General features: G+C 40.1%; 2 protein-coding genes across 2 annotated transcripts in view; one reads left to right on the top strand and one right to left on the bottom strand.

The window, feature by feature from the left end:
* LOC138945499 (DNA polymerase theta-like) overlaps window positions 1–5,996 on the top strand; it is a 28,716-nt gene extending 22,720 nt beyond the window's left edge. Inside the window, exon 10 of the mRNA XM_070316933.1 lies at window positions 2,068–5,996. Coding sequence (XP_070173034.1) covers window positions 2,068–2,345 — 278 coding nt within the window. The 3' untranslated portion in view covers window positions 2,346–5,996. The remainder of the gene's footprint in view (window positions 1–2,067) is intronic.
* LOC138945503 (ficolin-2-like) overlaps window positions 1–12,286 on the bottom strand; it is a 134,973-nt gene that overhangs the window by 79,409 nt on the left and 43,278 nt on the right. The gene's annotated exons all lie outside the window — the stretch shown is intronic.

Raw genomic sequence — 12,286 nt, 5'->3', positions numbered from 1 at the left:
AAACGAAGGGCACAAAACGATTCACACTTGAGAAACAACTGTCTCCAAGAACATTACGTTGACGTTAAAACATAAGAAACACTCCGTTGGTTCACTTGATAACCTTCATACGTTTACATCAAAACCAAACGCTTCCTAAAACCCTCAGATCGACTGACGAGACAGGAGTCAAGCAGTGGTATTTATGGAAACAAAAACCTAACATGGCATAGTTATTCAAAAGTCAAAGGTCACCGGATTGACCAACCAACAACATTCCTAAGACAGAATCGGGTGAAGCTACTATTTTACAACCAATCAGTAACCGATCACGCACTCCGTGCATGCTCAAAACTTAAAACGGTATATTTAACAGAAAGAAGGCCAAGGAACTAGCTGACATCACAAAGCTAAAAACACGTGAGTCACACGTATTCTAAAACTTGCAACGCAGATTCGCAGGGCTCACCTCAAAATCAAGACACGAAAAAAAGCACGTGAATCTCACGGTGTTCTAGAACTAAACGACGCAGTTTGTGACGCTCCGACCAAAACCAGGTCACAACAACTGAACAAGGAGCACGTGAATTTCACGTAAAAATATTAACGCTCCACAAAACGGGTCACAACAAGGTGCCACAATAAAAACACGGTTTACTTCTTTTTACATCGTGCAATGACTTGAGCAAACGTAATTACAACAAAAAGTAGGTGAATGCATGCCACATCGGCATGCACATTCAGTATCGTCAAATAGAGCAAGTGAGTCATCCGTGGTGCAATTCATGAAGTTGGACTGAGAGGTCAGTCTTGGACTACGACTGCCAGTCCTTGAGTCGTAGTCCAAGACTGACCTCTCTGTCCATTTTCATGAACAGCACCGAAGGGCTTGGCCATTGTAGTTGTTTGAATGTGCTCACCTTTTGGGTGCATGACATATGTTTTATGATCGTGACTCTCTCAAGACTTTGTTTTCAGAATTATGGAAGTTTCTACTGAATTAGTGCTGAAACTCTTCGGAAAAGTTTAATTCTTAGACATACATTTTTTAAGCAGGAGGGTCTTGATTTGGCTCTTACGAGTCCTTAAACAAAACTTGAAACTTGAGTGGTTAAACAAACCCAATCAACAGTGACAGAATGTGACTAAGAATGTGACTAAACTTCATTTCACAAAAGCAGATTCTTGCAATCAGAAAAGCTCCCATGGGGTCGCCATCATGTTTCCACAGAGCTACCCCACCCCTTTACTTCTCTTCTTTTGTCTTATTTCTGCCTTACCAGTCCTTTCACCTATATTTCCTTCCAAGAAAACTCTCCCTACTATTCCCTGCAGTTTTCCAGTTCCTTTCTTGTTGTCTTATTTCTACCTGACTGGATCCATCACCTTTATTTCACTTACCAAAAGTCTTCTTTTCCACATCCTTATTTCTCTGCCCCCCGCATGTCGTAAGAGGCGACTAACGGATTCTGTTTCTCCTTTTACCCTTGTTAAATGGTTCTTGTATAGAATATAGTCAATGTTTGTAAAGATTTTAGTCAAGCAGTATGTAAGAAATGTTTAGTCCTTTGTACTGGAAACTTGCATTCTCCCAGAAAGGTCATATACTACGTTGCAAGCCCCTGGAGCAATTTTTTGATTAGTGCTTTTGTGAACAAGAAACAATTAACAAGTGGCTCTATCCCATCTCCCCCCTTTCCCCTATCCCATCTCCCCCCTTTCCCTCGTCGCGATATAACCTTCGTGGTTGAAAACGACGTTAAACACCAAATAAAGAAAGAAAAGAAAGCAATCAGAAAATCTTGGTCTGTGAAGAATGCAGATGTGTGAACCTACTGTGAAGGTACTGTGGATCTGTAAGTGGTTCCATGTGATATAAAGTCATGACTTTGTTTAACCCCTTCAGTGCCATGTTTGCATGCTCTGTGTGGAGAAAGTGAAAGTACATATTTCATAGGCCGGAGAATTTCTCGTCTTGTAGTCATACCGGAAGCACACTGAGGACCGAGTAATTATCATGCTGGGTCAGTGAAGGGGGTAAAATTGTTTATAAATTATGTGACCAAGAATTTTTCTGTTATGTTGCAGATTCCAAACACAACGCTGCCGATACTGTGGGGGGGATTGAAGAAGACTCCACACCAAATGATGCCGACTGTGCGGTCAACACACCAAATGATGGCGACTGTGCGGTCAACACACCAAATGATGGCGACTGTGCTGTCAACACACCAAATGATGGCGACTGTGCGGTCAACACACCAAATGATGGTAACTGTGCTGTCAACACACCAAATGATGGCGACAAGGGTGGTGAGCGGAGAGGGAAAAAACCGAACAATTTTCTCAAACTCTACTTTGCCTGAGAAAGAGAAAATTACACTTGTCAAGACAAAGGTGTTCAATGAAAGAAACAAATACAGGAATAAGGCCAAATTTGACACTTTTTGAGTCGCTTGCGAAGCAAAAAGTATGCCTATGTATTCGCTCTCCATCGTCTGTCTCTCTCGTGGACAGCTTTAACGTTTGTCTTTTCACGATGACCATGAACACTAGAAACTTGGCATGATACAATACAATACAATACAATACAATACAATAACTTTATTAATCTCTAAAAGAGAAATTACATTGCTGAGCGTTTGTGTCCGTAATAATAACATACATAAAACATTCAAAATAAACATTTGTTCTTTGTCCTGAGAAAATATAGCACATTGGTTATCACATAAGAAAGTATATTAAAATCATTAGATCCTGGTCGGCAGCCTCCTGAGGATGAAAGTTCACTGTCGGAGCAAAATCGTGGCGGAAAGTCAGGAAGGAAATACAATGTTTGGAACATGCGAGATGAACAGGAAGTCTCTCGTTTCTTTAGTGTCTATATCAAGGCACATGGGGTTGGCAGTAAAGGATCTTTGCCAGGGGTAGTTGAAGTCAAGAAGTTCCTCACAGAGCACCCAATTTTCTCAAACTCTACTTTGCCTGAGAAAGAGAAAATTACACTTGTCAAGACAAAGGTGTTCAATGAAAGAAACAAATACAGGAATAAGGCCAAATTTGACACTTTTTGAGTCGCTTGCGAAGCAAAAGGTATGCCTATGTATTCGCTCTCCATCGTCTGTCTCTCTCGTGGACAGCTTTAACGTTTGTCTTTTCACGATGACCATGAACACTAGAAACTTGGCATGATACAATACAATACAATACAATACAATACAATAACTTTATTAATCTCTAAAAGAGAAATTACATTGCTGAGCGTTTGTGTCCGTAATAATAACATACATAAAACATTCAAAATAAACATTTGTTCTTTGTCCTGAGAAAATATAGCACATTGGTTATCACATAAGAAAGTATATTAAAATCATTAGATCCTGGTCGGCAGCCTCCTGAGGATGAAAGTTCACTGTCGGAGCAAAATCGTGGCGGAAAGTCAGGAAGGAAATACAATGTTTGGAACATGCGAGATGAACAGGAAGTCTCTCGTTTCTTTAGTGTCTATATCAAGGCACATGGGGTTGGCAGTAAAGGATCTTTGCCAGGGGTAGTTGAAGTCAAGAAGTTCCTCACAGAGTCGCTTGCGAAGCAAAAAGTATGCCTATGTATTCGCTCTCCATCGTCTGTCTCTCTCGTGGACAGCTTTAACGTTTGTCTTTTCACGATGACCATGAACACTAGAAACTTGGCATGATACAATACAATACAATACAATACAATAACTTTATTAATCTCTAAAAGAGAAATTACATTGCAGAGCATAGCAAAGCATGCGGTACAACGATCTCGTGCGAGCTGCACAAGCCAAGGTTCGAAGTTCTCGCGATGTTCAAAGCATAACAAATAGCGTGTCTCGCGAGAGCTGCTCAGATACCGACTAATATCAACTGATCAATTTATCGTCTTCTTCGCTTGCTGTGGATGTCCGTATTTAGCAGGTATATGACTTATTATGGACCCAAAATACGTGTCCGCGTCCGTAATGCCGAGGTGGCCGTAACGTACAGGTGTTTTACAGTGTAAAGCAGTCCGTGCCGAGACTGACTGTCCGTATTCTGCGAGTGTCCGCTAAGTCCAGTGACCGTATTTGACAGTTTTCACTGTACTACACAAACTCACAATTTTTCATTTTACTCCACAACACTGGACTTTAGAGATCCTTTCTAAACGGTATGTAGTTTTCCTTTACATTGGCAGTCTTCAGACCTGGTTACTGTACGAAATTTGCGTACAATCTTACGAAATTGAAGACCGCTGTACGATTATACGCCAGACATTAAAATCATACGCAAAAAAAAAAAAAAAAATTATTAAAAAAACAAAAATTAAAAAAAAAAAAGGTATATATAAGTCTGAAGAGGACTGTGTGAGCCTAGAAAGCAATGTGTAAAGAGGACTGTATGAGACCAGAAAATACTGACCAGTGCAGTGACAGAAATGAAGGGCTGACTCAATACTGCTGACAGCAACTGATGCAAATTTTCCTCAGAGGTCAAAAATAAAAATTATGTTTTTCTATCATTTGTTTTGTGTCACATTTTCAAATATCTAATAGTGTATGGGGTTTTTTTTCTCCACAAAAATGTTTTAATTTACTTTCAGCACAAATTCTTTCTTACATGTATTTACAGTCTTTAAATAATGGGGTTTGAGGGGGGAATAAAGCACAGTGTGTATCGCGAGAATGAATTGTACACCTTAAAATTCTGATTGTACACATTTTTAGCCTCATTTGTACACCAGGAAATTTTGGTGGTAATCAGGTCTGAGTCTTTATGGAAATAATGTTTTGCACTTTCTGTTTTGACCTGAGCTACATTGCTCACTGCAAACAAGTATAACAGTATTTCTTTCTTTTTTTTTAACACACACAGGTATAGGACTGTACAATCATGTACCTTGGAATGTTTTGTGAACTTAATGACGTATTTGTTGCTATTTTGTTTAAACGTCATACTGGCCTACTTCCCTGACAGTTCGCACATTCTTGAAGCTCAGTAGAAAAAGTCAAACCATGTTCTTTATGAAATTATGAGGTGTCATGTGGTGATGTTGATTCGTGCACGCAAGTCTAAAGAAAGTCTGGCCACAGAATCTTCCAGTTTTGTTGATTTCAGACTGCTATTGTTTCCTTTTGGAAATGTTCTTGTGAGGTGACTTTTGACTTCAAGCTTGTACTCTGCAAGACACTCGTATATATTGCTTTGAGGACATAGGTCCCATGCTGTATACTGAAATGTTTTTGTCCATCTGCATAATTTTCAATCTCTATGCTGTTGCCACCCCCAACCACCTGCCCCCAATCAAAGCATATGACAGATCATGGTTGCATGTTCGAATAACTCATTGTGGTTTTGGGGATTTTGTTCTAGGAAACAGTCTCCATGACTGGGCCTGAACAGGGCATTGGCAGAATGTGCATGCATGCACGAGTGTGTCTTCCACATGTATTGTGGACCGGATGTGTGTGCACGCATGCATGAGTTTTCTATGTGTATTGTGGCTGTGTGTACATGCGTGCATGAGTTTGAGTCTTACACAGACCTGGGAACCCATACGATTTGGCCGTATTTTGTACGCTTAGTTTCATAAAATACGATCGGTAAAAAAATCCGCTCATTGGGCCTTAACCACTACGCCACCGTGTTGCAGTAACTTAAACAAGCAGGGAACAAACTATAGGAAATTAATTCTTCAACAGTGTCTTGCAGTGCTATAGCTGTTTAGTAAAATACACAAGTTTTTTTTTTAAGTACTCCAGGTGCATTTTAGGGGTTCCCAGGTCTGCTTACACATTTATTGTGGGTGTGTGTGCACGCATGAGTGTGACCCACAATACACGTGGAAGACGCACACTCGTACAGTATGCGTGCATACACACACACACACACAATATAGCTGTTATATTTTTGTTTCCGATTTGTAGTTTTTGACTCACTTGTGAACCAGAGTGAGTCTATTGAGTTCATATTGAATTCTTTCTTGAATAAAACCGAGGAATGCTGTTGAAACTATATCTTGACTCTTTACTGCTTGGTTTGTATTTTCCTTTCTTCTCTCCATCTGGCCTTTCATTCTTTCTGTACATGTTTTGTGTGGCGGGGTAAAAACGGTCATACACGTAAAAAATCTACTCGTGCTAAAAACATGAGTGAACGTGGGAGTCCCAAGCCAAAGAACGAAGAAGGTCTAAAACTGTGCATGTTTATAGACGACACCTTTATGAATTGTATGGCACCAAAAAGGTAAAACGGACAGATTGAACTCATTTCATTTAGAACGCTAATATCTCTGGAAAGTGAGATTCCCAAAATAGTCTTGTTTTTCATGCAGACTGACAGATTTCACTTAAGACATTAGTGTGCACACAAAATTAAGGATTAAAACAAGAACCCAAAAGAAGCTTTTCAAACAAAGCCGTAAATTTCACACACATGGAACACTGGCTTGCTGTTAGACTGCACTTGAAAGTTTATTTTAAACGCAAATATTTCACAAAAGGCACAAGTACACCGATGCAATTACAACTAGAAATATGTTTCACAGACTGCAAACTGACTGGGAACACAAACAAACAATCAAACGCAGAAAACAAGTCGGCAAATAAAAGGCTTGGTGGTAAAATGATCCTTGGTTAAAGTTATAGAAATATTTCGGTCAGAGGCCTTCAGCCTCTATGAAGAAGACCTGTGGCCGAAACATTTGTAAAAATTTTACTAAGGATCATTTTACCACCAAGGTACTTGCCTTTTTATTCAGTGTTCTTTTTACCTGATCCTGCAGTCAACATTTCATTGAATCAAGTCGCCTTAAATTGAGAAAAAATGAATGCCAGACTGTCGACTTTTTAATTCAATGCTCAATGTGCATCATCATTATTATGAGCCAGAATCCGGTTTATTATCAAGGTACAATATAGAAAAAAATAAAATACCATTTTAAATACCATTGATTTGCCATCAATATGCTGTTACAAAAAAAAAACACTTTTATCACCCACATGCCCCTATGACTTTTAGTATTAACCTTTCAGCAATAACGTCAAAACAAAAAGATATCAAAAGGGTGAAAGGGGTTATATGCGTAGTCTTTAGTGGTCTCCGCAACGCCTGACTTTACAATATAATTGATGTCCCCATAATGGTGTCCTGTACAGCAGGTGCCCTAATGATGTCCATTTCCTTTGTAAACAATAGGGAGACCTCATAGGTTTGCTATATCTGTCAAAATTACGCACACTGCAGTTGCAATAAAGGAAATGTACTGTTGATGTAGGCACATTATCCTAAATTTGACAGTGAATCTCTATAATGAATTTTACCTGATATAATAGAGGTCGCCCAAACCACCAAAACTACACGAGTCTCCCTAAGCCTGGATTGGTTATTATATATATATATATATATCCTTGAGGAGGGTCTGATGCTCCCAATAGGCTGTCTGTGAAGGGATACTTATTTCTCTCTCTTTCTCTGCTAAGAGATTTTAACAAATCTCGGAAGAAAGTCTCTGCTGACTTTCAATTGTTTCTTTCACAATTTCTGATGTTTTATAATGTGGTCACCGTGAAAGTTGCATCGCCTTTAAAGCGATCCAATTGAATAAAGCAGAAAACTTCTTCTTTACCAAGTCCTGTGTTGAACAGCAGTGAAAAGTTGACCGCTTTTCCTGTTTAACCTTTTCAAAATTAGATCTAACTTGTTCGCGTATCCATTTCTGGATCTGCAGGCTGGTACAGAGTTACCTCCCTTTAGGCTTTTTCAAATTTCCCTTGTTTTAACCTGCTTTCTTGGTTAAAACTTGTCTAAATTTCTAAATTCTTTCTTAATAAATAATAATTCTACACTTTGGCCTTAAATCAAAGTGTTTCCCTTCACAGATATCCTCTTGGGGTTGTCAGATGAGGGTAGTCTCCCATGCCAACAGAAGCTACCATTCAGAGAATGGTTTGCTTCTCAGTTGGATACCATGGGTTGACAACTCTCGCCATCAGTACCACCTGACCACTGATGAGACACAATAGTGTCGAAACACGTGTCTGGTCTAGGTACAAATACAATGGTCCTCCTCAGGACTAGATTACCTTGCGATACGTCCCCCACAAAGGGACTTTGCTCTGTAAATCTCGGTCCCCCTTGAGGAGGGTCTGACGCTCCCAATAGGCTGTCTGTGAAGGGATACTTATTTCTCTCTCTTTCTCTGCTAAGAGATTTTAACAAATCTCGGAAGAAAGTCTCTGCTGACTTTCAATTGTTTCTTTCACAATTTCTGATGTTTTATATATATATATATGTGCACGTCCTAGATACTGGGAAATACTATGGGTTGTCAACTTTGAATGACTGTCACAATATCTCTGAGCAATGGATGACAAAGGGGATGCTTTGATGTCAAAGGGGATGGATTTGACTTACTGTAACAACCAAGTTTGGGTTTCCAAACATTGCTGTGGGTTTTAAACGATTTAATTTTTAGCCAAAATGCCCCCAAAACAGCACCTAAAACTGGGACAAAAATACACCAGTCTGTGTTGCAGCTGTACATAATGGAGAATAAAGCTCTGTGAATTTTATTGTGATGTTTATGGGTCAGCTGAAGGATTATTCTCGACATACACACTCAAGAATTACATCTATTTTTCTTCTTCTGGGAGTTTGATCGGCAAAGAAAACACGTAATCGTGGGTTACCGTCGTTTCCGGTTTCAACTTCATCAAAAAATGCGATCTGCTGAACAAAGGAAACCTCAAAGTTATTCAAAGTCATTATTTATTTATTTCAACAACATTTAGGTTTTCAAAACACAGCACTACGGTAGGAAACAAATTTATTTCAGCTTATAATCGCGCTTGAATGTACCCCACCCTTGTTTCGTTTCCATCTGTAACCCACGAAAGCATGGCCACAGCAGACGACAAATCCCGCATTGCCTATCATACACGCGTTGTGAGATCGCGGGAACACCGTCGAAAGTTCCATTCATGACGTTTGACCCGGTCATGTGAATAGACAATGAGAATTTATCCACCCAATCGTATTCGTTTCCGGTTTTTGAGACGTAACTCACGACAGACCACGCTGTATCTTCACTGTTTGAGACCTGTAAAATCTTTTTTGACAATTGTAGCATATATTCATCGACGAATTTTGCGATATTTTGCTGATTAAAGCTTGATCTGGTGCAAAGTTTGAGCAGCACATGTGTTCTCATGATCGGCGCCATTATGAAATTTTCGATTCTTCTGCAACGCACGATCGACAATCGATTAATTCTCTCATTTAGGATTGTCGCTTATGGAAACTTGAAAATTTCAAACTTTCATGTATGCATAGTTATTTATCTATGTAGTCCACATGCAATAATCAAGTTTTAGTTATTTTCTTTGGAAATAAAAGACATTACGAACTATGGTTTCCATGAAACTCACGACAGTATTATCTCTATACACATAAACCCAGTGAGCACAGATCGAAAACTTTTTGCTCACTTAAATCTTTCTATCATGTATTAAAACCCAAAAGGGTGCCCAAAACGCTAGTTGCTACATTTGACCTACAAAAAAAACTTTTGCGCCTGGACATTGCGTGGGTTACGGTTTCCACTTTCTACTTCGATCTAGTTAACTTATGGAAACTTGTAATTTCAAACTTTCATGTTTGCATATTTATTTATCAATGTTGTCCACATGCAAATTGCAATAATCAAGTTTTAGTTCTTTTCTTTGGAAATAAAAGACATTACAAACTATGGTTTCCATGTAACTCACGACAGTATTATCTCTATACACATAAACCCAGTGAGCACAGATCGAAAACTTTTTGCTCACTTAAATCTTTCTGTCATGTATTAAAACCCAAAAGGGTGCCCAAAAGGCTAGTTGCTACATTTGACCTACAAGAAAAACTTTTGCACCTGGAAATTGCGTGGGTTACGGTTTCCACTTTCTACTTCGATCTAGTTAACTTATGGAAACTTGTAATTTCAAACTTTCATGTTTGCATATTTATTTATCAATGTTGTCCACATGCCACATGCAATAACTGAGCTAAAGTTCTTTCCTGTGGGATATTGAAGCCTAAAGTGGAAACCATGTAACCCACGACATAGAGCGTACTGCATGTGTCTAATTGTCATTTCTAAAGAAACCCCGATATGAAAGGTCCTCTCTTTGACAGAAAAAGATACAGGCATGTCTTTTGCACTTAAAAAAGAGTATTTCACTCAATTCAGTCCTACTTTTTTTCCTGGTGTCCATGTCCCATAGTTGTGACCCAGTATCTAGGATGTGCACATATATATACTAGATGAATACCCGCTTCGCCGGGTAGCCGGCTTCGCCGGGAAGAAGTACTTAGAGCCGTACGCCGGCTTCGCCGGGTCCGAACAATGGACCCGCCAAGCTTAGGTCCCTCCCAGATTCGTGGAATGGGAACAGCACGAAAATGATTCAGTGGCCATAATGCCATTCCTGACCATATCGAGTCCCATCCTTGTCGACGAATGTAACCGTGTTAATCACCTTTGGAGGCGAACTCCACTCAAACAGGACTGAGCAAGTTAGAGCTTATCTCTAAGCCCTTTTGAACTGTTATGGCTTCTCAAAGTAAGGCCAGTACATAAAATTACGTTAAAATTAATATTAAAAGTCCTACGGTTTTGAGCCATTAAGGACTTGAGTGTTTGTCCGCTTTCAACATAAAATTACACAAAAGCCGCCAGACCACATCACAAACAGAACTGAACAATGCACAGGTGTTGCTCACATAGAGACACACACACACACACACACACACACACACAAACACAGAGAAGCCGTATCTATAGAGATATAGATGACAGTGTATTTTTCGCGTGGCTATAAATTGATTCGACCTTTGCACTTTTACAGTGAGGATAATTTACGGGTCCAATTTACGTTCTGGACACTGCGGTGACCTTCTAAAAATAGTAACAGAACGCCGGGAATATCCGAAGATGCCCCCTTCATTCAAAAGTGCACCATACGAAGGAAGGGAGGTAAACGCTGAAAACATGGAGAAGATGAGAAGATAAGGAAGAGTTACTTATAATGGTGAAATGAACACAAAAACCAAATTCGGTTCAGCGCTGCGCGCTGAGAGCACGTGTTGAAATATCTCATCGATGATATTGTGTCCGGGGTGTAGCTGAATACGGTGTCCAAATTTGAAAAAGATCCACCGAGAACTTTGGCTTTGGTGTGTCGGTATGGGGGCCCGGGTAGCTGAGGTGGAACCAAAATAGCTGAGGTGGAACCAAAATCGGTTCAGCGCTGCGCGCTGAGAGCACGTGTTGACATATCGACCAGGTTGTGTCCTGTACCGGGTCTACCTGAATATGCCCACCAAATTTGAAGCAGATCCATCGAGAACTTTGGCCGTGCATCGCGAACTCACACACAGACACACACACACACAGACACACAGACACAAGTCGTATATATATATATATATATATATATATATATACTAGAGGAATACCCGCTTCGCCGGGTAGCCGGCTTCGCCGGGATGAAATACTTAGAGCCGTACGCCGGCTTTGCCGGGTCCGAACAATGGACCCGCCAAGCTTAGGTCCCTCCCAGATTCGTGGAATGGGAACAGCACGAAAATGATTCAGTGGCCATAATGCCATTCCTGACCATATCGAGTCCCATCCTTGTCGACGAATGTAACCGTGTTAATCACCTTTGGAGGCGAATTCCACTCAAACAGGATTGAGCAATTTAGAGCTTATCTCTAAGCCCTTTTGATCTGTTATGGCTTCTCAAAGGAAGGCCAGTACATACAAATACAGAAAAGCCGCCAGACCACATCACAAACAGAACTGAACAATCCACAGGTGTTGCCCACATAGAGAGAGAGAGAGACACACACACACACACACAAACACAGAGAAGCCGTATATATAGAGAGATAGATGACAGTGTATTTTTCGCGTGGCTATAAATTGATTCGACCTTTGCACTTTTACAGTGAGGATAATTTACGGGTCCAATTTACGTTCTGGACACTGCGGTGACCTTCTAAAAATAGTAACAGAACGCCGGGAATATCCGAAGATACTATAGTGCACCAAACGAAGGAAGGGAGGTAAACGCTGAAAACCTGGAGAAGATAAGGAAGAGTTACTTGTAATGGTGAAATGAACACAAAAACCAAAATCGGTTCAGCGCTGCGCGCTGAGAGCACGTGTTGAAATATCTCATCGATGATATTGTGTCCGGGGTGTAGCTGAATACGGTGTCCAAATTTGAAAAAGATCCACCGAGAACTTTGGCGTTGTG

The sequence above is a fragment of the Littorina saxatilis genome, linkage group LG13 (assembly GCF_037325665.1).
Source record: "Littorina saxatilis isolate snail1 linkage group LG13, US_GU_Lsax_2.0, whole genome shotgun sequence".
Classification (NCBI taxonomy): Eukaryota; Metazoa; Mollusca; class Gastropoda; order Littorinimorpha; family Littorinidae; genus Littorina; species Littorina saxatilis.
Note: the sequence above shows the minus strand (reverse complement) of the source record. Positions and strands in the feature narration are given on the sequence as shown.